The sequence below is a fragment of the Salarias fasciatus genome, chromosome 16, assembly GCF_902148845.1.
Source record: "Salarias fasciatus chromosome 16, fSalaFa1.1, whole genome shotgun sequence".
Classification (NCBI taxonomy): Eukaryota; Metazoa; Chordata; class Actinopteri; order Blenniiformes; family Blenniidae; genus Salarias; species Salarias fasciatus.
In genome coordinates this window covers 8,378,578-8,405,788 of record NC_043760.1, presented here as the reverse complement: position 1 = coordinate 8,405,788, position 27,211 = coordinate 8,378,578, and the positions used below count along the sequence as shown (strand labels likewise).

Sequence of the window (27,211 nt, the reverse complement as noted above, 5' to 3'; positions counted from 1 at the left end):
AGAAACAGACTCTGAAGGATTAAACATCTGCTGTGTGGCTCTTAGACTCAATGTGTAATTAACAAAAACAGTCTAAAAAGAAAAGCGTGCGGATTTTTTGAGGTGATAGTCAAATATTTTGGTCTTCGTCATCAAACTTCAGCTCGGTCTGTAAAAATCCCCTGGATGAAGAGGAAAAAAAACCTATAAAAGCACTGAAGGGTGTCTTAACAGTAACACCCATCTCAAACCCTCCTAACTTTACAAATCAGACATATTCATTCGTTCATTGATTTATTTCAAGCAAATGAACAATATATTTATAACATAAAAGCATAGATCCAAATCCAATAACACAAACACTTCCAGCTGAAAAACATTCAAGGTGAAGATGAAGGCCTTCTTGTCCTCATCATTAACCTTCTCAGTGAAGGAGTTGGACAGTTTTTGAAATCATGTGGTTTATATGAGGGACACTCTTGTCTTGGGATGTTGGCAGGTTTATATTTTGGGTTGCAGCGCGCCGGGCAGCTCCATGTTTCTGCTGTAATAATTACCCCCCACACGCTGCTAGCAGAGACTCAGCTCAGGCTTCGGTCTCCGACTCTGTTGAGAACCGAAGTAATATCATGTTGATGTGTTGGTGCTTTGTCCAGAGGTAGAAATCAGTGGGGGAAATGGGTGATTTCGGACCACCTTGGTGCTTAGAAAAACAAACATTGTCCCTCCAGTGTGTAATTTGAAGAGTTTCATGCTATGTGATGATAATAAGTGAAGCAGTCGTGCCAGTAGATATTAAACTGTCAAGTCTCCTGCAGCCTTCAAAGTGATCTGTCCCCCCCGCATCTTTACAGAATGAATGACTTTTCCCTTGACTTTGTAAAATAACTGTTTGATAAACAGGAAAATAGCAGTTCTGTCAGTTTGAATCAAATCAATGCTGGAATCTCAGGTACTGGTGGACTGTTTAAAGTGGTCACATTGACCGCGGCCTGCGGTTGTTCATGTTTCATCAGCAGTGGTTTCTAAAGCGTAAGTGACAGATTGTCCTGCAGCTGATCTCTTGTGAGAGGGGGGGCGTTCGTTACTGGAAGAAGAATGTGACTTCTTCAGAGGCCGTGACAAAATGGATACGGCTTTGCTTTTATCGCGCTGAGAAAGAGCAGCGATTGCTGCCCCGAGGACACGGGCCTTTCAGCCCTCCGCCCGCTGGTTATGTTAGCATCATGTGCCATTTAGCAGTTAGTATCAGCTGACTGACTTAAAGAACATCACCCTAATGGAATCCTCTCAAAGACCTCGAACAAGAGCAGGAAATGTGGGTCAGTCCTGCGTAGGATATGACGAATTCCGCAGCCTCAGGGTCCACGGCGGTCCTGCTGCACTACACCACTCCGCCGCAGTGCGTTCTGTTGGCTTCAGCGCGCTGTAGGTGTGAGTCCTTCATCCTTGGGTGTGGTGTTTCGCTGCTTCAGACTCTGTGGTTCCCCCGGTTGCCATTGCGGTTTGAAAGCATCGGCCAAAAATGTCTGAGCTCAAACTGTAACCAGATGGTGAAGCGTGAGCTGGGGGAGGGTCCACGGACCCCAGTTCTTCTCTCCATACGCAGACACGCTGCAGATTAACAGCGCTAATATTCATGATTATCAGCAATAGACTGGGAAAGCATGACATCTTTGGTTAAGAAATAACTCTGATATTGACTGAGAGAATGAATTGATTCATTTGGTTGTGAGGCAGAAATTAAGGACAATGAGCAAAAGAAAGATGAGTGAACAGAGATACACTTTATGCAGATGAAAATGGGAATGTTTCTGGTTGCTTCAGCAGGTTCTTTAGTTCTTATATTTATTTACCTTCCTCTCCATTTCACACAGTTTGTTTTGAAGTGTAAGGAGAGGAAGAGGAAAGCTGTCACACCGTCAGAAAGAGTCCATCCATCCAGTTCATGAAATCCAAACTAATCAGCAAGCTTCAGACGTGTTGGGTGTAGAAAGAACAGGTAACAAACTTCTAACTCGCCAACCAAACCCAAGATAGGAAGCTTAGAGAAGTACGAGTGTCTATTTTCTTCTCCTCAAAACAAGATCCACCCGAATGAAGACAGCAGCCAAAAGCTTCTTCCTTCCAGGAGGAAAACACAGACTCAGTACAGTCAGAATGCATTTGTGGTATTTTTAGCACACAAAGAGAGAAACAATGGTTCAGCTCTGGATGACAGAAGGTGCATCACATCCAACCTGCATGCACTGATGCACAGATCACTGCATACTGAGCTAAAGATGAAACCAGTAACCCGATGGACTCTCAGAGGTCTTCACTCTCCATAGTTTCCACAGCAGGCCCAGACTGTGGACATCATGTACCAGAGATAAAGTAACTGTGGTCTCTGTGACGCTGACAATGTGTCTGTTTTATCTTTATTTTGACAGCAGTCTGAGGGACTCTCACGGTGGAGCCAGAGGCACGTCTCTGGAGAAGTGGAATTTTCCACCTGTCTCTGGGGAAATCTGGGAGTCTCCAAATAAGAATGGTTGAACTACTGAATTACAGTTAAGACTTGAGGTTTCCTCCACACCGTCTGTGACAATTTAAGGTCATCTCCTTTTTTTCTGTCTTAAGATCATTTTACCTTGTTTGTGATCATCTGATCAAATTAAATGGACACAGATACTTCAATTGTGTGTGTGTGTGTGTGTGTGTGTGTGTGTGTGTGTGTGTGTGTGTGTGTGTGTGTGTGTTTGTAGACACAATGAATCCATTGAAACACCACAAAAGAGATAGTATATACAGTAGTTATCTGAGGATATCTCTGAAGATGTCCCACATACACATGATAAAACCTGTTGAAAAGCTGTCTGTGATACTGACCGACATCCCACATATTCCACCATGTATAGCTTCAGAAAGTCTCTGGATTTGATACATTCCTCAGTGCATATCTGTGAAGATTAGCTTCAACTCACTGAATACCAATGTCCAAAAGCTTTCTGCAGTTTCTCCTGAGCCACTCTTCAGCCTCTCTGCATCATACAATATGTAAACATTAGTTTCAATTGTGCTTTTATCTCTTATTTCAAATTTTATGTGATAAACGTAATTTTTAACTGAAAGTCACCAAACTTACAAAACATCATTTTGAAACTGTTGAAACAGTTCAAACTGTGTTAATGCCGAAATGGCTCTCATTACTGACAATTTGAACATAAACTACAGTTTTAGCTAGTTGTAGTTAAATAAAATAGAATTTTATCCCATAAGATTTGTTATTTTATTTCTAAAGTCTTGGCCTGAAAGTTTCTAAGACTCTTTTTTTGGGTCCTGGTTAAATGATTGATAAAGGGATGAGAACTCACTGGAAGTTTTGGGTATAAGTTTGATAAATCACACACATTTTATGTGTAGAGTGTTTTGTTATAGAACGGTATTTAGTCATGATGTGGCGCTGTGAGGACCGCGTGCTCTGATGTTTTGACGCGGTGGGGCGAAAGTGGAGTTTTGATGTACTGCCTCTCCTCTCCAGCAGGGGTCGCTGTCGGTCGATATCCGCACTCAGCTCGCGTCTATCCAAATAACTTCCGGTTTTACAGCGCATGCGCGGCTCCAAGGTGATCGTCTGGAGATAGAAGTTAATATTTGGGGAATTTTGGGGTCAAATTCTGTGTTTTCTACGCCGCAGAGGAGCTCCAGAGAGCAGGACACACACAAACACACACAGCGAGCTGGACCGGAGGACTGGAGGACATTTCCTGCGTTAACGCAGGGACGCGAGGTGAGTCTTCTGAAAAACAACTCTTTACATGGAAAATACTTAGTGTCTTTCCGTGTCTGTCTGTCTCCTTTTCTGTATCCTGTGTCTTTGTCTCTCTCGCTCTCTCTCTCCTTTCCTCTGTCTCCGGGGTTGTCCTGGTGTGTGTCTCTCTGCTGAACCTGTCGCCTGTCCAGGTGGACCTGCCTCTACAGGCTGATCTGGGACTGTCTCCTCAGATATTTTCTATTTATTTGTCCCTTTTCTTGAGGCTCCAGGAATTCAAACTAGCATCTCTCCTCTGTCCTCCTTCCTCATCCCCTGTCTTTCACCTTCATTTCCTCTCAATAACAATAAAGAGTATAAAAACATGTGAGGACATAGTTCAGACTTTACCCTCTGGTTAAATGCCTAGAAGTTACTCTTCCCTGGTCTTAAACGTCCATCTGAATCTGTCCGGTCATCTAATCATGTTCTGAAGATAAAGTAACTCACTTACTCTGTGCTTATGTCCATCAAAACCAGAGACAATCAGAAGCAGGGTGTTAACCTTTCCCCTGTCCCCCATCCTTCCATCCACTGTATGGAGAAATGACTCCCCCGTCCCCTGTACTCTAAAGTCTTGTTGAACAACCTGTTGTCACGTCTGATTGCTTTTGGGAAAGTGTTGTAACCACACCGCGTTGTCCACCTGCAGAGACACCTTTGGACACCTTGACGTCGCCGAGGCAAGCCACCATGACCAGCGTGAGTACAAAGAGGAGCCGATCCTGCTGATGGACACACTCCATCCATCCAGGCCACCAGCAAAGGACACCACAGTAAAACCAAAGTGGATTATCAGCAGAGGGGATGTGCCGTAGAGTGCCGTGCATTTTGGGTCGTGAACAAAAAAAAGCGGATGACAAGAATCCAAAGAAGCAGACAACAATAATATACTCTAATAATGTAGCTCCAGGTACAACACCGTCACTTCTGGGCACTTTTACAGAGGAAAACTCAACAATTGGGCTGACATGGAGTGGTGAGAAAGTGCCAGTGCTCATTGATACATGTTTGAAAGATTTTATATATGAGTCGTGGCGAGACATGAGCCACTGGCCGGCTGAGTAGGAGGGATTTCCGCTTTCAGACTGAACCAATCAGTGAGCTGGGTTTCTGCTTGGACATGCATTTCTTCAGTTTTGAGCACCCTGAAAAAGCTGCTGTTGTAATTGTGTGACGTTTTCCAGGCGGTTCTGTCCGCTCTGTAAAGTGCAGTGTGAAACCAAATAAAAAAAAAAGTGGCAAAATTTTATACGTCCCTCCCTCTCCCAATCGACCCGAATCCTTGGCCTAGGTGTCATGACTCTGAACTTTTAGGAACATTTTCCAAACAGGTCATTGTGTGTACGTGCGTGTGCAGGTGCTGTGCAGCAGGACCCGGCTGGTCACTTACCTTCCAGGACTACATGTGTTGGTGCACCGTGTGACTGGGTCCACCGGGTCCAGAAGCTTCTCCGCCGCCGGGTCATCGGGTTCTGATGAGCCCGACGTGGCCGTCGCTCCCTCCGACCTGGGTACGACCTGCTTGACCCCTCACACACCCCTCAGAGGAGCAGTAGAACCGTCCTGTGGTCAAAATGAAATAATTCACAGTTGGTTTTCCTCAGGGCTGCGCACGGTGTGGCCCAATGACAGCATGGGGCCGTTTGGGCCCCAGGACCAGCGCTTCCAGCTCCCGGGTCACGTGGGCTTCCACATCCACCTGGAGGGCCTGGACCAGCAGAGGAAGAGCCAGACCCCCGGGCCGGTCCCGGACCTGCTGTCGGCTCCGACCAGCAGCGACAGGCACCAGTTCATCCTGGCCCAGTTCATGGGAGAGCTCTCAGTGAGTGTCTGAGGACCTGAGATCAGCAGTCAGCGGAGAGGGTCAAACATATGGTCCTGGGGCCAAAACCAGCCCGTCTGATGGCCCAATCCAGCCAGAGAGACAACTTAAATTATCATCATCATCATCATCATCTTCTTCTTCCCATACTCTGAGCAGAAGATTTCTTTAATCAAGTTGAAGTCAAATTGAGCGTTATTGTCAGTTCTGCTGTACGTACAAGACGCACAGTGGAATCAAAATGTAGACATGTCGACGTATATTGCCCAGAATTAAAGAAAAAATAGAATATAGACCAAATATTTCACCCAAAATAGAATACAGACAAGAAAAACAGAGGATCAAGATTCTTTAGTGGAAGTTAAAAAACATAAATGTGCAATTTCTAATACAGTACACTCTGAAATGTGCAATATCTACTATAATAACCCTCTTAAATGGCCAGTATGTACTACAATATTGCAATGCAATAATCCTGAATGGGCAGTGTAAAAAGAATATAAGTAGAAAAATAGAAATAGATAAAATAACCCACAAAGAAAGAAACGCCAAAAATTTACAATATCTCCAGTAGAGGGAGCCGCAGAAAGATTTTTGGCTATGTATGTGAAGGTACAGAAATCTCACAGGATCCAGATAAATGGTGCGACTTAAGTGAAACAGTGTTCACTGAGAACTGACTTAAAAAAAAAAAAGCCATTTGCGCCTTTTTTGGATTGAATAAATGGAGAGACAATCTGTTCAATTCTTGATGTGTCCCAGGGACATGGCCACACTGCAACACTGTTCAAAAATCCACCAACTCTTCTTCTGTTCTGTTGTTAGTGCGACCTGTGGATCTGCTGGTGTCCTCAGGTTGAGCTCTGAAGAAGATTAAAGAAAACATATAGTTTTCACCACAGTGTAGATCTTCTGGGAGGAAGCACACTGAACTGAGTCCACCGGCAGGAAGGTCGCGACCCTCACTGTGATCGGCTGTTCTGCAGGTTCAGGAAACACTCATCTGAGAATTATTTTCTTTATTGTGAAACAAAGCTGAACCTCAACACTCGGGCATGAGACACATGCACTGTGTGGTTACACCAGCGTGGGTTTTTCCACGATCACAGGAGTTTCTTTCTGCAGAGTCTGTCGAGTTTATTCAGCTGAGAAACGTTTTTTCACACATCCAGACACAACATTTAGCTGATCTCATTTCATTTTTCTTTGTGTTTCTGGCTGCTGTGTAGATTTTAGTTTAGGAGACATGTCCAATCCACTCCAGTCAGACAGTGACACCTAGTGGCCCCAGGCGGTCTGTGCGAGCTGCTGTGGACCTGCTGTTCTCTCTTTCTCTCTCTCTCTCAGATTGAAGACGAGGCCGCCGTCTCAGAGCAGACGTCTTCGTCCCAACACAACCTGCAGTTCGCCGACAGCTGCACCGTGGAGTGTTCCGTCCAGGCGTGTCCCAAGCTGCTGCAGAAAGGTCCGGATCCTCCGCCCTCTGCCTCCACGCTCAGCTGAGTTCAGCTCCATTACAGCCCGTGTGTGTGTGTGTGTGTGTGTGTGTGTGTGTGTGTGTGTGTGTGTGTGTGTGTGTGTGTGTGTGTGTGTGTGTGTGTGTGTGTGTGTGTGTGTGTGTGTGTGTGTGTGTGTGTGTGTGTGTGTGTGTGTGTGTGTGTGTGTGTGTGTGTGTGTGTCCCAGCAGACTTCAAGTTCATGTTCCCAGAGGCTCCGCCCTCCAGCATGATGGTGGTCACGGTGACCCAGAAGACCTCCAACGACATGACGGGGTGGAGCGTCGAGGTGGAGCAGGAACGGGAGCAGATGCTGCACAAGGTGAGCTTCCACTCTGATCTACACTGTACTGCTGATCGGGGGCATCGATCACTGATCACTGCACAAGGCGAGCTGGTCAAGTGACCATCAAATATGACAACAGTGGTATCACCCAAAACTTTTCTAATCTTGGCACAAAGAGTATTTTCTGTCGGAGTTTTCATATGTTGTGAGCTGGAACCACTCCCCCCTCCACCCCCTCCTCCTCCTCTGGAGTCTGTCCAGTCATCCCACCGTACAGATGCCGGAGCATCAGCTGTGGATTAGCACGATCGAGCGACTTAATGAGTGAACCCTGACAGGAGAGCATGCTGGGAAGCAGGATGGAGGATGGAGCCAGTCAGCTCCCTGATGGGGGGGTGATCAGATGAAGGTGGAGCTGCTACTGCTAAATCCACCCACCCAAAAGAAATAGTCCAGTAACTCCAGTTTCTCACAGACCTGTTTTTCATGGATCAGTTGACCTGATTAAAGCTTCACTTATTAAAACAAGTGCATTTAAATCAATAGTAACCTTGTTATAGCAGAAAAATCACAGAAAAATTTTAATATTCAGAAAAAATGTCTTATTCTGAGATGTGTTGTGCTTTGCTGCCCCCTGCTGTTGGAGTTTTATCCTCCATCAGTTCCACTTGTCATTTTGTGTGTTTAAACTTAGTTCTTCTTTGTCTCTGATGTTTTTCATGTTATGTTGTATTAACGTGAGCGTTTGCCTCTGCTCTTTGTTTCTGTGCTCCAGTTTATCGAGGGTGCCAAAGAGATCTGCCTGGCTCTGCAGAGAGAAGGTTTCTGGGCCGATTTCATCGACCCTTCGTCAGGCCAGGCGGTGAGACTGCGGCATCGCTCTAAACACCACATCTCACAGCACACAGGTCCACAGATCTGCAGCAAACAGAACACATTCCCAACGCCTGAGGAAACCTCGCAAACTGACTCACCAAGCAGGTGAAATCCGTCAGCTTCAGCAGAGAGCTGCTGCAGCCCCACAGATCAGATCATGTGAGCAGACCACACAGTGGGCGGACACGCAGTATTAGGCAGCGAGCCGTCCGCCCGTCGTTTGATTTTCACAAAAAAGGCCTAAAAATTTGCTGACAGCTTGTCTAAAGCCGTTCAGAATACCAATATTTAGATCTCTTACACTATCTACCTGGTCTAATTTTGGTTGAAACCGTCTGTTTCACCAAAATTACCAGAAAAATCCACATTTTTTTTTCCTTATGATTGATCGAGAGATGTGGTACTCACCCATCTAAAATGGCCTCTGATTCGCTCATTTTATTTTGATTTTTGATTGAGCGGGAAATTTAAATTGCGTAAGTGGAAAAAAACGTTTAAAAATGTACAGAATCAAGTCTCCAGTCCAGGGAACTGTGTGAGGTGAAAAAAAGAAGTATAGCTGTGTAAAAAAAGTGAAGTCTAATTCCATTTTTCAGTTCAATTCAGCTTTATTTACGAAGTGCCAATTACAGCATAGTTGTTTGTAGACACTTTTACGGAGCATTTTTCATGTCTAATTTGGTATGTAGAATGCATTAAAACGCACTATTTGAGGTCTGTTTTTTAAAAACAAATCTAGTTTCCTAATACTGTGGGTGAGCAGGACCAGCAGAGCCACAGCTTGAGAACATTCAACAACAGATTTCCACCGTTTTATTGTGAAGTGGTTTAAATATCTTTTCACAGAACCTAAACCAGCTGTAGAAGTAGAAAAGCTTCATTGTGTCGTGCATGGGGTTATGATGAAAACGGTATTTGAACAAGCTAGATTAATCACAATAAAAGTAAACTCAGCTGGATCGATGCTGTCTGGTTTGTGGCATGGTCAGGACTTTACGAGTGTTTCCCCCCGCAGTTCTTCGGCGTTTACACCAACAACACGCTGTTCGAGACAGACGACAGGTATCGCCAGCTGGGCTTCCAGATCGAGGACCTGGGCTGCTGCAAAGTGATCCGGCACTCCCTGTGGGGGACGCACGTCTTCGTGGGGTCCATCTTCACCAACGCTCCCGCCGACACTCGCATCATGAAGAAGCTGCAGGGCAGCTGATCGGCCGGAGGCCGCTGCTGGACTGGAACCCCGACGGCCCGGACACTTTTAGACTCTTTACATTCTCTCTCAAGCAGAGCCCGTTCACTCAGGCAGAGCACTTCACGCTGATTCCTGGGTTTAATTTCATCATTCAGATTAAAGTGAAACCAGGAAGCTGCAGTGAGAAGTTTAGGTAAACACAATGTGGATGGATGTTTCAGTCTGACTCAAATAAATCAATTATTTTCAGAATACGTAGCTGGTGTGGATTTAAAGTTGAAGCCAAAGTGAATCTTTTTGTCAGTTTCTGCCGTATGTACGAGAAATAATGGAACTGGAATTTCGTCCTGCCTTGACCTCGTACGGTGTCAGGGGCGATTATTATTGTCAGGATTTTTTTTTTGAGACCAAATTTACAATTTAATGATAATATATCATGATAATGCAAAGATACCCTTTCAAATGCAATTAACTTTTATTTCTCATCTTTTACTCCTGGAATGACAGGAACTTTTAAATAAATTAAACAATATTAGAGTATAATGCAACATCTTTCATATCATTTATCCTTTAAACACATCAACAGTGTGGACCAAGTCATTATGCCGCCCCCTCACAAAAACAAAGATCCCACTTCACCGACAAGAGCGTGGTCGAGTTCATTTTCATTTATCATGCAATTAATTGATGGTCGTCCAGCTCTGTGGGCAATGGCCCAGGGTGCCATCAGTGAAGGGGGCTTCCTGCTTAAAAAGTCAACAGCAGGTTTTTTTGTGAAGGTTTTCATTAACTGTGGACTTTGTTGGGGAACATTTGGATTGTTTGTGTCCACATAATCTCACCTGGCCTGAGCCTCTGATAATCCCCCCCCCCCCCCCCCCCCCTCACCCTGACTTTCCCCCGGAGCCACAGGGGCAGCCCCCACATCCGCATCCACCCCATTCTCCCCCACCTTCTCATCCGTCCAGTTCTCCAGCTGCAAAGGCTTAATTGTAACACAGTGTCAGATTCCTGTGCGGTGTGTGTGTGTGTGTGTGTGTGTGTGTGTGTGCGTGCTGTAATTAAAGTCAGCACACAGGATCCACTGCCATGCGGAGAACAAAGACCTTCTCCAGGGTGCCCACCTAACAATCCCCCGGTTCAGATTAGAGACTGTGTGTGTGTGTGTGTGTGTGTGTGTGTGTGTGTGTGTGTGTGTGTGTGTGTGTGTGTACCTTCAGGTGGACTACATGAAGCTCAGTGTGTGTGAGATCACATGGTTCGAGCACATGAGGGTTCAGAGAGCAGAGCAGGGTTCAGTGAACACTGACAGGTCCTGAACGGGGAGGGGGGGCTAATCCCCCCCCAGGACAGGGATTTGAAATTATACTTGAGAGGAAGCCTGAGAACAGTAGAGCCCGAGGAGGAGGAGGAGGAGGAAGAGGAGGGGGAGGAAGTGAAGGCTCAGCAAGAACATCGACCAACAACATCACGGAATCCGTTTTATTAGTTCAGTTTTAAAAGCGAACATTTTCTTTATTGTTGATAAAAACACGTAACAAATGTAAGAAGAAGATTTTGATACAAAATGTCGACATCAAATAACATGAAACACTTTCCAGCCCTTCGAATGTTCACTGCAAATAAATTAGAAAGGAGTCAGAAAGTTGATTTTAGGAATAAGAATGAAGGTTAAACCTGATAATCTACAGCTAAGACTCACAGGTCACTGTACTCGGATAGAAAAATAAATACTCTGAACATGCACTCAGTTACGGCCTCAAACGTCAACCAACAGCAAATACACAAAGACAGCAGATTAATAACATGCAAAAACAAAATCATCAGTCATCTCCGTGATTCCATTCAGAGTGAAACTCATGATTCATCATGACTGCAGAGGATGAATTCAGTTCTAATGAAATGCTCAGTCCCTACGCTCCTCAGAGGTCAGTCAAACTGAGAGCATTTAAATTCTCAGTAAACCTTCACAGATCATCAATATTCAACTTTTCCACAATATCGTGTGAAGAATCTTTGAGTTTAACTCTTTAAATGGAATCAATGAGATAAATCAACTTCATGATGATGTTTAGACGCTCCTGGATTATGGAGACGAAACATGGAAGAAAGCTTCCGTTCAGCTCATGGAGGTTCTGGACTGAAGGACCCGGCGGTCCCCGGCGGGCCTCACACCGTCCTGCACATGATGAGCGAAGCGCTGACGAGCGCCGCCGCCACCCCGCGGCTCCGGGGACGTCCTGCGCCGCTGCTGAGGGACGACGTGGCCGTGAAGACGGCGTCCGTCTGATTCCAGGGAACCGACAAGTTGCAGATGTTTCCCTCGCAGCAGGCGGAGCACATCTGGAGGAAGACCTGCGCCCAGCACACAGCCGGATGTTGAGTCTGAATGAGACGAGCCTGAATCCTCCAGAGTCCTGCAGGAAGTGACTCCAGCTGAAGCGGAGCGTTGCCTCACCTGGCTTCCGTCGTGTTGCGTCGCCGAGCATCCAGACGACAGACAGTCCTCCACAGCCGCGCAGCGTTTGGTCACGGACACGCTGCCTCCGTCCGCGTCCATCATGTGGCGCGTGTAGCAGTACTTAGCTTCTGAAACACCACGACACACGTATCCAGAACATTAACAGATGAAACCCGGATCAGGGGACGAACAGATGAGCAAAACAAAGCAATGCTTGAACAGAATCCAGGGTGGGAGACCTGACCTCGGGGGCAGTACACGTCCGGCGCCCAGCGGTTACACTGGAAGTTGTCCGGTGCGTCTTCACAGGTGAAACACTTGAACCCACCAGGGAAGGGAGTGGCTGTCAAAACAACAGCAACAAATCACAGATGGAAACCAAAGATGAAAACCTCCACGGAGGTTAGAGTCACTTTAGTTTTAGTTACGTTTGAGCACATTTAAAAAGTCCGAAAACTTCAAAACCCAGTTTTGAAAATAAAAAATCAGTTTTTCATTTCATTTCATGCAGAGGGGAAATCAGGAAAATCCAGCCTCTTCCAGGCAGAAAGAACCTGATCTATCATTTTTCCTCCTAATGAAGCTCCTGTGATAGTCCTCCAGAAGTTCAGACAATGTTCTGTTTGCTTACACATCATAAGTAAATGCGCCATTTTAAAAATGTAGAATTTTTCACAGAAAACCATCAGAAAGTAAATTTTGCATAAAATGGGACCTGTAAAGTTAGATGGTGGAAGTCATGGAATAGAAGCTGCTGCGGTCGTGTGATCAGTCGGGTGTGTTGGGAAGACTCACTGGACGGGTGGAGGTATACGATGTCCTGTTCAGAGAAGTCCCTGCTGTGTGTGGCCTTCAGCAGGTCCAGGATGACGGTCAGCAGCAGGACCCAGGCCACGGCGGGCCGGGGCTCCATCACTGGAGGTCAGCGCGCCACACATGCAGCTGTCTGACACACAGAAACTCGGCTTAGAGGCGGCAGTATCAGTTCAACATCATCAGACCTAAAGGAATACAGCTTTAAACCATCGTCTCCAGGAAAAATGTTTCTGGGTTGATGGAAACTTGTTTGCAGCAGTGGAGATTCCAGAGTGTTCTGTGGCTCCGGGCAACCATTCCCAAAGGGCCCCTCTGACAAGCAATAAATACATTTAGAAATAATCTAAAAATAACAAAAAAAAAAAAAAAAACAGGTCAGAAACTTGAACTTTTCAAAAATTATCATACAAAATAACTTTAAAACTGTGCTCTTATGTTCAAATGGTTCATTTTAGTGGAATTTAATTAACATAAAACGTAGAAAAATGTAAAAAAAAAAAGTAATAGTATCTTCAAATAAAGAACATAAACACTGTATAGAAAATATATCTAAATATCGAGCATATTCCTGTGCAAATGCAATTATGTCCTCATAGTGACAGACCAAACTGATAGCTGAACAATATTTAAAGAGTGTTTACATCAGTAGAATATCAAAATATATAAACAGAACAATACTTTTTAAACTCATTTAAATAAAAACAAAACAACGTAGAAAAGCTTTGTTGTTGGACTAAACCCACATTATGAGTGGTGCTCATCAACAGGATTTGAAGCTACATTGAACTTGCAAATGCTGCTGCAGGGCCTACATCTTACCAGCCTGGATACGAGGAGGCGTACAGTAACATTTTATTTTCCCTCTCATGAGTTTCTCACTCTAAACTCTGAGTTTTTAGTTTAAATTCTGCTATGGACATTTTTTCTCTCTCTGCCAGGTAAATCCAGCAGTAAATGGAGTTTACTGAGGTTCTGTAGCTGCTTTCTGTGGTCACACTATGACACCTAGTGGTCACATATGGTATTTTCTGTATATTTTAATCAATAAGTCACTTTTTTTAATGTAAGTCACGTGATCAGGCAGATAGAGAAAATGTGTGACTTGTAGTCCCGAACAAAGGTTTAATCCTCAGTTTGTGTCTTTTTATCACGCTGTCTCCGTTGGGCATCACTTCCTGTTTCTGCGGCCCCCGAGGGTGAAGCGTCGACTTTCAGGGGAGGCCTGCCCCACACTGAGAACCACTGACGTAGATGCAAATCAAATCCCATTTTAAGTCTGATTCATGTAGAAAAACATTTCAAAGTCTACTTTTTCCTCACGTGAACTGTAAAACACACAGTTCCTCTTTATCCTCCCGGAGTCGGACACTGACGTCAGCCAGTGTGAAGTGATGCTCCCGCTCCGTGTGTGCTGTTTGCTGAAATTATCATCTGAAGATTAATCAAAGCACGAAGGCGTTCCCATGGTCGGAGGAGGCTCCAGCTTTGTTTTCTCCGGAGAACTGAAGGATGACGGCTCCGGGCAGATTGAGGCCGGTTCCATCCATCACGCTGCAGGCAGGTAGAGCGAGCCTGGCCTCGCCGGACCCACTGGGGCTCATTCAACAGGCGGATACACGGCACAGCTTGTCCCCGCTCCGACACGCACTGAACTAATGGAGCCGCTCGGACATTTGTCACATGCACTTGACTCCGGTCCTTTGTGTACTTTTTAACAGGCACAGCCAGATGCATTGAAGACCCCGCTGAAATGTGGACGCCCTCGTTCCCAATCCGTCAGCCCAATGAGCGGCTCTCAAAGAGCGGGCCTGACACACAGAGCCCTTCTCTGAGCAAACACACTCCCACGTACACTGATACGGACAGCAACACTCATCTGTCATGCTGGCACAGTCACACTGGGATTGGAAAAAAACATGCTCCATCAAGCAAATAGGAAATCGTTGCAAACAAGGCGTCAGCAGCAGTTCAGGGAGCCGGCGTTCAGATTGGGAGTTGATAATCTGCCTCAAAAATAACATCACAGCATGAATGACTGTAACTTTTAAGATAACTCATTCTGAGTGATGTGTAGATAATGGTAGACTTGTTATTTCAGTATTGTACAGTGTATGTAGTAGTCTGTTTTGTTGATTTGAGTCCTTTGTAAGAACTTTGATACAGTTTTTGGAAAGGTGGTTCTAAGCAATGTACTTGCCTCTACAGTCTCACACCAGTGTAAATGGCAATCAACGTGATCCATGATCTGATAACCTGGAGCAGGAATAGGTGCAGGACGTGTCCTCTACGGATGCAACAGTTCTCTATAAAATACTTGAAGCATCAGGTTAACCGTGCATGGTTCAATATGGCCTGATGGACAGCGGTTTTATGGTTTTCAGATTAATTTAGCCTGTGTGTGTGTGTGTGTGTGTGTGTGTGTGTGTGTGTGTGTGTGTGTGTGTGTGTCTACAGGTTGAGTCAACCTTGCACAAGAGCCCTAACTGCAAGTTAAAGTCAAATCACTGTTCTAGTTCTGCCCACAACTGGAACCAGAGAGAGTGAGGCTCACCTCATGTGTCCACAGGAGAATTTTTTTTTCCACACAGAAACACACCGTGTCAATAGTATGTGGGTGTGTCACTTTCAGCCACTCGTAGATGTCTACAAATGCTTCAATTAACCGAGAACAACATGCTGACTCGGTCACGAACTCTCTCTTTTATTACTGAAACCGTTCAGCGAAAAGTATTTCTGAAAGTATTTCAGGCGAGAAATAAGCTGCAGTTACTGAATTTGTCTTTGTTTTGATTCCACTACAGCTAGTTTAGACATTTCCAGCTTCATTCAAATGTTCTATGTGGGATCATTTCATTTTTGGGGTTGAATACACCGATGAAGGAGTGAAAACAGTTAATAGAAATTTCACTGTCTGCAGATGTTACCTGAAACATGTTCCCATACATTAAATGAAGCCTGAGCAACACGAGCGTGCAGCTCCAGTGTAAACACCCCTCTGTAAGACGGTAGACCACAAACCGAGGTTCAGGCCAAACAGTGGCCTACCTGGACCGTTGCACCCCTCGTGTCCTTCCTTTCAGAAAGTCCACCTGCAGCTGCAACTCCAGGGAATATTTCCAAACGGCCTGACAGCGAGCTGCGAGCCATGTGGAGGAAACCCCTGACCTCTGACCCCTGACCTGCGGTTAAGCCCCATCATGTACGTCTCTTCAGGCATCTTCTGCATCTTGTCGCTAAAACAGTAAGAAAGCCAAAGGCAGCCGAGCAGCAGCTCCACAAAACTAGAAGTAACTGCTACCGCTCTCTGACTGCCCAGGTTCTTCATGAACATGCAGGTGAAAAGCCGCTTTCTCAGTTGCTTTGTTTACACACATCAGTTCAGACTGTCCCGTTTGCATGAGGACAGATTGATGGTTTATCTGCACCCTTTCGGTAAGTGGATGCAGGGCCATCAGACATTAAACCAAATGGAAGCTCAAAAAAGGGCTGCAGAGGCTTCTGGGTAAAAACACCAACCTGGATGAAGACGAGACTGACGTCCTGCGAGCTCGTCCTTCATTCCTCACACCTCGTACTTTGTGAAAACCAGATTGAGACAGGTTTGAGTCAGGCTGTAGACCTCATTTGTTCATGTTCAAAGTCCATGTTCACAAAGCCAGATGAGAGGAAACAACTCCCTGCAGCTGCTTCCAGATGTGTCAGAAACTCATCTGTGAACTTGTAATTTGTCACAGTCCAGTGAATCGAGGCTGCAGAGATGAAGTTGACACTCATGGTCACAGTAGTGATTGCGATGCCCCCTGCAGGTGAAGCTACAGACTAAAGGTCCTCCGTACATCTGCAGCCGTAACATCAGGAGCTGCTGTCTATCTTCAGACAGAATCAGAAACAGCAGGCGTAATGGAAGACTTTACGGGAAGAAAAAAAGCAAAAACAACTTGCACTGTAAACAGTTCACAGTGTAAATAACTCGCAGAGTCAACGACTTACATTAAAAAAACGGCTTGCAGTGAAAAGAAAAGACTGACACAGAGAGAGTGTTGCTGGATAGACCAACAGATTGCGTAAATGAAGCATTTAATCCCAGAGGATGGAAGCAGAAGGCGGACAGGAGGGAATCAGACTGCATGAGGAGCACGGGGCATGTGTACGGTTTATATTTAACCCTTAGATAAAACACAGCGGGAAACATCTCCACCTCCCACCGGGTTCAGTCAACCCCTATCTAAGACCTATTTGCTGACCGGCCACTGCATGAGGACCACCCGCCCGGTCAGCTGCAGCGGCCCTTCTGTTTGCAGTCAAACCAGCTTGAACTTGTTGAGGCGTGGACGTCAATTCAGAAAGAAGATAGGACTCATTTGTTCACCAAGCGCCGCCGATCAGTGATTTCAAATACACGTTTGAGAGGCCTGGGTATGTACAGACCTGACCAGACTATATAAAACTTTATTCTGTGATTTTTATACTTCATTGGGCCCTCGCTCATACACGCAGTTTTAGCGTCTGAATACAAATAAAGTAAGAGTTGTGTTCAGGGATATATGTATTATCACTGTAAAATTACTTTAATATCACCACTTTGAAAGCCAGAAATGATGGTGTAAAGAGAATGAAATAGCAAATATTGTAAAGACTAATCCCTTCACTTCGGTCGCACATAGATTTTCAGAGTTGTCCATCAATCAGCTTGATGATGGAATTATCTTAATAAGAGCAAACTCAGTAAATTCTATTAAACAGGCAAATGAGCTCAGACAACTGTGCATACCGGTATGCACTTTTATATAAGTATGCATTCACAATTACCATAGAATAGAAAATACTTCATTATCATCTTAAAGACCAATGGGTCAACATCAACAACAACAACAACAATGGAGGATTTAAATTCACTACATTCCAGAAAATGATCATGTTTCCAACAAGAGGCACATGAAAACAGATCATTTTGGACATTTTTTCACACCTGGAGCCTGGACTATGAAGCTGGATTTTCTCTTATCAAGGTAGGTTCAGGGTTAACCCCGACTTTTCTGTCTTACGACGCTGGTTAGCTTCCTTCCGGATAAATCACCACGGTAACTTAAGATGAACAGTTAGCCTCCGCTGGAGCAGGTTATGTTCTGGATTAGAGATCAATCAGATCTCCTGGAAAATGACCTGTCCATCTTAGGAGATCCTGGTTGGTGTGCAAATCATGAGAGGAGACAGAATAGATAAAACACTTGTCACTGAGCGTTGTAAAGGATGTTTCTGTAGTTGTTCTCTTGTTCCCAAGTCTGTTTTGCTCCACTACGATTAAATTTACAATATCCATCCATCCATCCATCCATTTTCTACCGCTTATCCGGGGCCGGGCCGCGGGGGCAGCAGTCTCAGCAGGGATGCCCAAACTTCCCTGTCCCCAGACACTTCCTCCAGCTCCTCTGGGAGGATCCCAAGGCGTTCCCAGGCCAGCCGAGAGACATAGTCTCTCCAGCGTGTCCTGGGTCTTCCCCGGGGTCTCCTCCCAGTGAGACATGCCCGGAACACCTCCCTAGGGAAGCGTCCAGGAGGCATCCTAACCAGATGCCCGAGCCACCTTAGCTGGCCCCTCTCGATGTAGCGGCTCTACTCCGAGCTCCTCCCTGGTGACTGAGCTCCTCACCCTATCTCTAAGGGAGCGCCCAGCCACCCTACGGAGGAAGCTCATTTCAGCTGCTTGTATCCAGGATCTTGTCCTTTCGGTCATGACCCAAAGCTCATGACCATAGGTGAGGGTGGGAACGTAGATTGACCGGTAAATCGAGAGCTTCGCCTTTCGGCTCAGCTCCTTCTTCACCACAACAGACCGATACAACGACTGCATCACTGCAGCCACTGCACCGATCCGCCTGTCAATCTCACGCTCCATCTGTCCCTCACTTGTGAACAAGACCCCAAGATACTTAAACTCCTTCTTCCAAAGCCACCTTCTTCCGGTCGAGGACCATGGCCTCGGATTTGGAGGTGCTGATCCTCATCCCTGTCACTTCACACTCGGCTGCGAACCGCCCCAGTGCATGCTGTAGGTCTGGGTTCGATGAAGCCAACAGGGCAACATCATCTGCAAAAAGCAGAGATGAAATCCTATGGTTCCCGAACCGGACCCCCTCCGGCCCCTGGCTGCACCTAGAAATTCTGTCCATAAATGATGAACAGAACTGGTGACAAAGGGCAGCCCTGCCGGAGCCCAACATGCACCGGGAACAGGTCCGACTTACTGCCGGCAAGGCGGACCAGACTCCTACTCCGGTCATACAAAGACCGGACGACCCTTAACAAGGGGCCCCGGACTCCGTATTCCTGAAGCACCCCCCACAAGACACCACGAGGGACGCAGTCGAACGCCTTCTCCAAGTCCACAAAACACATGTGGAGACTGGTTGGGCAAACTCCCACGAACCCTCGAGCACCCTATGGAGGGTCTAGAGCTGGTCCAGTGTTCCAAGACCAGGACGAAAACCGCATTGTTCCTCCTGAATCCGAGGTTCGGCTATCGGTCGAATCCTCCTCTCCAGTACCATGGAATAGACTTTCCCAGGGAGGCTGAGGAGTGTAATCCCCCTATAGTTGGAGCACATCCTCCGGTCCCCCTTTTTAAACAGGGGGACCACCACCCCGGTCTGCCAATCCAGAGGCACCGTCCCCGACTGCCACGCGATGTTGCAGAGACGTGTCAACCAAGACAGTCCCTGCACATCCAGAGACTTAAGATATTCAGGGCGAATCTCGTCCACCCCCGGTGCCTTGCCACCGAGGAGCTTACCGACCACCTCGGTGACTTCGGCTTGGGTGATGGACGAGTCCACCTCTGAGACCTCAGCCTCTGCTTCCTCCATGGAAGACGTGGCGACGGGATTGAGGAGGTCCTCGAAGTATTCCTTTAAATTTACAATAATGAGGCTAATAATAATGATGGTCACACGTGGCTGAATTGAAAAAACGTAAATTTGTCAAACACACAACTATTCATGCTGTTACAGCAGGGAATTGATATCCCAACACAAAACGTGCATGTATATACATATACATGTATATACATAACAGAGTAGGCCAGTTTCTGCTCCTCCATGAACAGCATGTTAATCCTATTTCATACTACAGGCCACTGGTGATAAAAGGGCAGAAGAATAAAAGCACAAATACTAAGAAAAATGCCCCAAAACAACCTGTTCCTCTTCTGCTTGGACAAACTACACAGATGAAGGTAGGGCTGGGCGATAAGGCCCAAAATTCATTTCTTTCATTCAAATTTTTTCTCAAAATAGAAAAAAAACTCATAAATACATATATAGTAAATACACGTGGACAAAATTGTTGGTACCCTTTGTTTGATGGAAGAAAAACTGACAGTGGTCAGAAAAATAACTTGAATCTGATGAAGGTAATCATTTTTTTTTTTTAAATAAATTTCAACTAATGAAAGACAGACATTGCTTTTCCACCATGCTTCAACAGAATTATTTAAAAAAATAAACTCAAGAAACAGGCCTGGACAAAAATGATGGTACCCCTAGAAAAGACTGAAAATGTTGTGACCAAAGTGACATGTCAGTCCCAGGTGTGTCCATTAATCAGCATCACAGGTGTCTGCAATCTTGTAATCAGTCAGTGGGCTCATATATAGGGTGACAGGTCACTGTGCTTTTTGGTGACATGAAGTGAACCACACTCAGCATGGACCAGGGCAAGCAAAGGAAAGAGTTGTCTCAGGAGATTAGAAAGAAAATTATAGACAGGCATTTTAAAGGTAAAGGCTGTAAGATCATCTCCAAGCAGTTTGATGTTCCTGTGACTACAGATGAACATAATATTCAGAAATTCAAGATTCATGGGACTGTAGCCAACCTTCCTGGACGTGGCTGCAGGAGGAAAATTGAGAATTGAAAAAAGAGACGGATAATACGAATGGTAACAAAAGAGCCCTTAAATCTTCTAAAGAGATTAAAGGTGAACTTCAAGCTCAAGGAACGTCAGTGTCAGATCGCACCATCCGTCGCTGTTCAAACCAAAGTGGACTTCGTGGGAGACGACCAAGGAGGACACCATTGTTAAAAACAAATCATAAAAAAAGCCAGACTGGAATTTGTCGAACTACATGTTGACAAGCCACAAAGCTTCTGAGAGAATGTCCTATGGACAGATGTGACAAAAAAGGAAGTTTTTGCCAAGGCACCTCAGCTCTATGTTCAAGGAAGGAAAAATGAAGCATATGAAGAAAAGAACACTGTCCCTACTGTGAAACATGGAGGCTCTGATATGTTCTGAGCTGCTTTGCAGCATCTGGCACAGGGGGTCTTGAATCTGTGCAGGGTACAATAAAATCTCAAGACTATCGAGGGATTCCAGAGAGAAATGTGCCGCCAGTGTCAGAAAGCTTGGTCACAGTCGCAGATCATGGGTCTTGCAACAGGACAATGACCCAAAACACACAGCTAAAAACACCCAAGAATGGCTAAGAGGAAAACATTTGACTATTCTCAGGTGGCCTTCTACGAGCCCTGACCTAAAGCCTATCCAACATCTTTGGAAGGAGCTGAAACATGCCGTCTGAAACAGGCAGCCTTCCAACCGGAGGCAACTAGAGCAGTGTGGTCATGAGGAGTGGCCGAAATACCTGCTGAAAGGTGCAGGAGTCTCACTGACAGTTACAGGAATCGTTTGATTGCAGTGATTGCCTCAAAAGGATGTGCAACTAAATATTAAGTTAAGGGTACCATCATTTTTGTCCAGGCCTGATTCGTGAGTTTATTTTTTTCAAAAATTCTGTTGAAGCCTGGTTGAAAAGCAATGCATGACTTTCATTGGTTAAATTTCATGGAGTTTTTATTTATTACTACTTTTGTCAGATTCAAGTTGTTTCTCTGATCACTGTGAATGTTTCTTTCATTAAACGAAGGGTACAAGCAATTTTGTCCATGTATATATATATATATATATATATATATATATATATGTGTGTGTGTGTATGTATGTTTGTTGTTTTTTTTTAATCAAAGTTACCAAATTACATACATGTCACGCTGCAATTACATACAATACAATTCTGGGTCAAAGGCAATAAAGAAATTGCAACACAGGCACCTCTATTTACCACCTGCAATTCAAACCAAACATGTGACTTCTCTAGCGGTAGCTATGTATTAAAAAAAGAATTGTCAGGTTAAAGCCAGCTGTGTCTTAACAAATCCAAATTTTTTAGTGTAAATAAGTAGAATACATGGTTGAGACGTGAGCGATGAGGGAGGGGTGGGGCCGAGATTGCAGGCAGGTGAGGAAGAGGGAAACTGAGTGACTGAGTGACTCTTAAAACTAATACTTTAAAACAATAAAGAAACAATATTTCTCACATATCAACAATATTGTATTTTTGGAAAATGTTGATATATATTATATATTTTGATATACTGCCCAGCCCTAGCTGAAAGGTTAGATTGTGACGAGAGTTTGTGCGGATTACACAGCTGAAGAAAACGATGCTGCCACATTTGACCGGATCATTTTTGTCTACATGCTGACATGAAAGACCTCCGCTGCTCTACAGGGAAGTCTTGCCTTGTAAACACCAGACACTGGTTCCCTGATGCTGTTTACAGGATGAGTCCTCTTTCACTCACGGGCTTGGTGCAGCAAACCCTCTCACACACGAACACGTGGGATTATTATCACCAGTCGGGGTCTCAGACATCTTACATGGTTACGGCAGCGGAAGAAATTGTGCACTCGAGGTTCAAAGGGGGCCGGAACATTACCAGGCAGGTTTGATGTTGTTGTGTAATTCAGTCTGGTTAATGCCCGCACCCCCACCCCCCCTCCGAGCAGGAGAGTGATCTAGAGCCCGCATGCTTCTCTTCGCCATTTCATCACACAGCTGAGAGGACCCCCATCAACCGGCCCTCGCTCACAGATGTGGCCTCACCCCATCACCCGCCTCCTTAATGGAAAGTGTCTGCGCTAATGAGGGTGAACGGAGTCGCCTTCACAGGCCACATCCCATTTTTCACCCCTGTCGCTCTGGCAGTTCCAGACGTCATCCATCACCCAGCACGACCCAGTTCCACACAGGCCTTATCCATCACAGCTACACTAATGCAATCACACACACAGAGACGCAATTTAGACCGGACAGGAGGTTATTCCGCAGTGGGGAGAGGGGGCAATAAAAAAAATACTGGGGAACACAGAGTCAGTCCAAAACAACAATATGTGATTCCAGACACGTATCCATGAATTCACTCCAGGATGCTGGATGTGCAGAGGATAGTACGGTCAGGTCAGGTAAATGTCTTCTGAAGCTCTTCAGACAGCCTTAACATTACAGCCGTCCGAATAACCTGGCGTAGTTCCTCCTTGAGCGTTACATGCATGGACACCACCAGACCTCCGAGGGGCGCCGTGGTAACTGCCATCAAGATCTTAGCAGCACATCACGGGAGTCCTGACGGCCACGAGGTGGGCCTTTATGGAGAGTTTGTTCAGATAATCCCACAGACGACTGACTGGACTGAGATCTGGGGAATTACAGGCCAAATCAACACCTCAAACTGGTTGCTGTGCACTGATACTGTGTCCGGTATCAGTGGCAGCAAAGCAGCTCCACTGCTTGATGATACCTCCACCATGTTTAACACCTGCTGAGCTGGAGGTTTCGATTTAGGCTTCATTTGGTATCAAACATCTCATCTGTCTGTAGAACTGGATCCCAGCAGGACCATGGAACAGCTCTAGTCTTCCAGGTCTATCCTCTTTAGTTTTTAGAGTGTAAAACCAAGATTAAACTAGAAGTCTGCTTCTGTCCACCTCAACCTGAGTTTCGTCTCAGCTCCACGTGCTTCTGAAAACTCTGATCACTGTGACAGCAGGTGGATACAAGCTGTTGGGAACAGTGTCCAGCAGGAGCAGAGGTGCTGCAGAACCTACACAAACCCTTTTCGGTCCTCCCTTAGTGTGCGCTAATTTCCAGCAGCCATTGTGATGCTGATTGAAGGGACACACAATGGCCGACACATCGTGTGACAATGAGCAGCAGCCAGCCCGCAGACGCACTTCACAGCACATTAAAGCCTTCAGGCCGGGCAGAAGGTTCAGAAGTAACACACACAATCATCATCATCATCATCTATTGTGCGGCTAAATGCCTTGTGATTGCCGGAGTTCACAACAACTGCTTGAGGCCTGACAATGTGATGAGAAAAGAGGCAGTCAGGTCACTTTAGCAGGAGGCGGACTGTGACAGACGATGAAAGACCTTCATCCAAACTGTTTGTGACTTCGGCTTATTTGACAAATTTCAGGTTTCAGGATGAAAAACATCTTTGAATCCTAAGAGTAAAGAATGAGTGTCCTAAAGAGTTTGGTCAGCGGTCTCCCCAAGAGGTCCCTGCGTCTGAGATTTAACAAACCATCCTCATATTGGACGATTGAGCAGATCATTTTAATAGATGGCACCGTGTTGGTCTTAATCCTTCTGGAAGTAAACCGATCATTTTGTTTGTCTGAGTCGTCCTGGAGGTGAGACAGGGTGGAGTCATTGTTTCACTGCTGGTGTGGGAGTTTCCTCTGGTGGTGTCAGTGAAGGTCTGCACATCCCGAAGCGTGAAGAAGAATCAGCTCAGCTGCATGGTGACGGTTCACCGACAATAATGTTTCACACACTGGATATTTCATCAGTTGGGGGCAGAATTGTTCCCCTTAAAGCCATTATTGAACCCGCCAGAAACCCTGCCTTGCTCATGAATTATTGTGTCGGAAACAAGAATCTGTCAGTTCATTTCTCGACTGACTTTTAGCCGTTTAATCTTAAAAATGATTCGGAATATGAAGCGAAGCCTGCGCGAGCTGCAGATTACATGGTCGGCAAACAGTTCAATCAGCCGGATCGGACTTTTGAAAGCAGAAATAATGTTATGGTGATCCAGAAAGACGGAAAAGAGGGAGGAAAAAGAGAGCAGACTGAGACAGAGGGGTAGAAAAACAGAGCGAGACCCTCCAATGAAATCACTGCAAAATTAGTGACGAAACACACTCACACACACACACACACACACACACACACTAGATAAAAGCTTCCTGTTTCAGACTGTTTGTCTGATTTTGATAAAAAGCAGAATGTTAGAAGCCAGATGTTTTCCACTGGTGCTTCAGTCATTACAATCATTTATTTATTTAATTTCTGTCCTGTCAGAGAATAATGTAAATAACCACACCCAGCAGAAACATTTAAATAACACTAACATATTTATACTAATTTACATCAATCATTTCAGTTTTTTTCCAGCTTCGCAGCTGTAGCTAGTAATAATTTTCAGGATCGATTTATGTTTTTTGGTCATTAAAACGTCTAAAAACAATGAAACACACCTTGGCTATTCCCCACCACAATTTACAGCCCAAAAATATTCACTTTCTCATCATATGAGAAAAAAACAAGTGGATCAAGCGGTCCAAGTGATGAAAATGGAATCAGACGATTTCAGCTTAAAGGAACAAAAGAACTGAAATGATGAGTCCAAACACATGGGAGGAATAACTGATGAATGGCTACAGAGCTTGTTAACATAATCACATTCATTCTCCCTGAAGACGGCAAACGGAAAACCTTTCAACATCTTCTTTTATCAGAGAGCACCTCCACGACTTAACCACGAAAGAGCACGGAGCACTGGGAACAAAGCCTGCCTGACATGGGGAGAGATGCCATGATATGATTCTGGTGGCACCAAACAGGAGCATCTCTGCAGCTCTGGATGAAGGGATGAAGGGATGAATGGATGGATGGATCCAGGATGGATCCAGGATGGATGAATGAATGGATGGATGGTGGATGATGGATGGACACCACCTGCTCCTGGCTGTGAGGTCCCACTGAGCACCCTGAACCACATACCTGAGGTCCTGAATCCAGACCAGGTCCACATGAATCCAGACCAGGTCCACATGAATGCCACTGAGGCCAGTTTAATCTCAGATGCTTCAGTAGAAATAATGGAAATGCTGCTGGTCATGGTGTAATTTTGTCTTGAAGGCCTTCATGAGTAAAAACAAGCTTTTAAATCGAGGAGGTTAAAGAAGATGAAGGGCAGGTTTTTGGAGCAGGGGGTCAAATTGGGTCAGAGTAGCGTACGGATCATTAAGGGTCCCCTGGTCCAGGGGCGGCCCCCTGGTCCCTCCCCGGGTCCGGCAGCAGCGGCCCCGCATCAAACCACTTACTTTGAACGGAGGTTCCGGCTGTCAAAGTGTCTCAGGATCCCCGGCGGGCTGAAGAAAGCTCCCCCGGCCTGGAAGCGCTGCTCCCGCTGCGTCCCTCCCCGCCTCGGGGGTCACTCCGGTCCCATCGGCGGGTCCGGTCGGCTCGGCTCGGCTCGGACTAGGCGCAGTGTGTCGGGGCTGAGGGAGGCAGGCTCTCCGCTGACAGCCCGGGACACGGAGCCTCCGGAGCGGCAGGCCGCCTCCCATTGGCCGGGACGGGCCGGTGGGCGGCGGCTGGCTCCGCCCGGGGAACCGAGGACCCAGACGCCGCGGGACGTCCGCCAAACCCGGTCAGTATTGATCACTTCATCCGGGATTCCTCCCAATAATGTGCGACTTTTTCCAAAAATGTAACACTTTCAGGTAAAGAGGAAAGTCACCACAGCGGGAAATGTCCTTCAAAGAGAAAAAGACAGAAAGGTTTTAACTGAAGGTTCTAGAAGGAGCCTGGTCCAGGAAGGTCTGTTTAGGCTCTGGGGCTCCTGAAGCTGTGGAGTATTTGACAGACCAGACCGTGTCTGAGTTAGAGGATTTGCTGAGGGATTGAGAATTTGTCAGATTCTAAAATATGTCAGGATTCTAGAGAATGAATTATGGAATTCATCAAAAGCGCTAGAATTTGTCCGAATATAAAATTTCTGAGAGTTGTAGAATTTCTCTGAGCCTTTTTTTTTTTTTCATTCTTGAAATTGTGTGAGAATTGTAGGATTTTCTATGTGGTAAATTTCAAACTTCTTAGTGGTGCATAATCTTTGATAATTCTTTATTCTGGGATTGTTTAACAGTTCATTATTATTATTATTATTATTATTATTATTATTATTATTATTATTATTATTATCATAGATACAATTAGAAGATGCAGTGTAAATGTATTAGGTGTATATCTTTAAACCACATTCTGATCATCAGTCTTTACTACTTGGGACTTATGTTCTTCAGTACTGAATATGACTTCATGAAATACTTTTCGAAATGAAACATCATCTGTAAAAAAGAGAGATAAAAACACTATAAAATAACAGACACCCTCTAAAGTCTCAGTGGACATAATGTCCCAAAGACGTCCTCAGAAGAGTCCACGTGTGTCCTGGTGGAGGTACAACATGTGTTCACCTCACAACCAGACCGTCATTCCACTGAAAACAGGGCAGCGAGATGAGCCTCTGGGTGTGAAGTTAGTGGTGTGAAAGCTTTTCAGTAACACTCAGAGGG

The 27,211-nt window shown here is 45.5% G+C and overlaps 2 protein-coding genes across 3 annotated transcripts; one reads left to right on the top strand and one right to left on the bottom strand.

Annotated features, from left to right (window-relative positions):
- Nucleotides 1-3,566: 3,566 nt before the first annotated feature.
- On the top strand, nucleotides 3,567-9,598 carry mmadhcb (metabolism of cobalamin associated Db). The gene is made up of 8 exons (XM_030112806.1): nucleotides 3,567-3,751; nucleotides 4,425-4,474; nucleotides 5,133-5,286; nucleotides 5,380-5,597; nucleotides 6,945-7,062; nucleotides 7,285-7,415; nucleotides 8,155-8,241; nucleotides 9,271-9,598. The coding sequence occupies exons 2-8, from the start codon at nucleotides 4,466-4,468 to the stop codon at nucleotides 9,463-9,465; spliced, it is 912 nt and encodes a 303-aa protein (XP_029968666.1). The 5' UTR covers nucleotides 3,567-3,751; nucleotides 4,425-4,465; the 3' UTR covers nucleotides 9,466-9,598.
- A 1,325-nt stretch (nucleotides 9,599-10,923) lies between these two features.
- On the bottom strand, nucleotides 10,924-26,237 carry lypd6 (LY6/PLAUR domain containing 6). Of its 2 annotated transcripts, none has more exons than XM_030111909.1 (5): nucleotides 25,958-26,237; nucleotides 12,704-12,854; nucleotides 12,153-12,251; nucleotides 11,906-12,036; nucleotides 10,924-11,802 (listed from the first exon to the last, which is right to left on the bottom strand). In XM_030111909.1, exons 2-5 carry the CDS (start codon nucleotides 12,819-12,821, stop codon nucleotides 11,617-11,619), a joined length of 534 nt encoding a protein of 177 aa, XP_029967769.1. In that variant the 5' UTR covers nucleotides 12,822-12,854; nucleotides 25,958-26,237; the 3' UTR covers nucleotides 10,924-11,616. The 2 variants fall into 2 exon arrangements, with proteins under 2 accessions (XP_029967769.1, XP_029967770.1); XM_030111910.1 differs by having other exon boundaries at nucleotides 12,704-12,850; nucleotides 25,958-26,183.
- Between the last annotated feature and the right edge of the window lie 974 nt (nucleotides 26,238-27,211).

What these genes read in the sequence shown, in the direction of transcription:
- lypd6 (XM_030111909.1), bottom strand. Translation starts at nt 12,821, where the DNA reads ATGGAGCCCCGGCCCGCCGTGGCCTGGGTCCTGCTGCTGACCGTCATC. An exon ending in CGTATACCTCCACCCGTCCA is followed by an intron (nt 12,252 to 12,703) that starts GTGAGTCTTCCC and finishes TTGTTTTGACAG; the next exon opens with CCACTCCCTTCCCTGGTGGG. An exon ending in CGCAACACGACGGAAGCCAG is followed by an intron (nt 11,803 to 11,905) that starts GTGAGGCAACGC and finishes TGCTGGGCGCAG; the next exon opens with GTCTTCCTCCAGATGTGCTC.
- mmadhcb (XM_030112806.1), top strand. An exon ending in CGTCGCTCCCTCCGACCTGG is followed by an intron (nt 5,287 to 5,379) that starts GTACGACCTGCT and finishes GGTTTTCCTCAG; the next exon opens with GGCTGCGCACGGTGTGGCCC. An exon ending in ACCCTTCGTCAGGCCAGGCG is followed by an intron (nt 8,242 to 9,270) that starts GTGAGACTGCGG and finishes TTCCCCCCGCAG; the next exon opens with TTCTTCGGCGTTTACACCAA.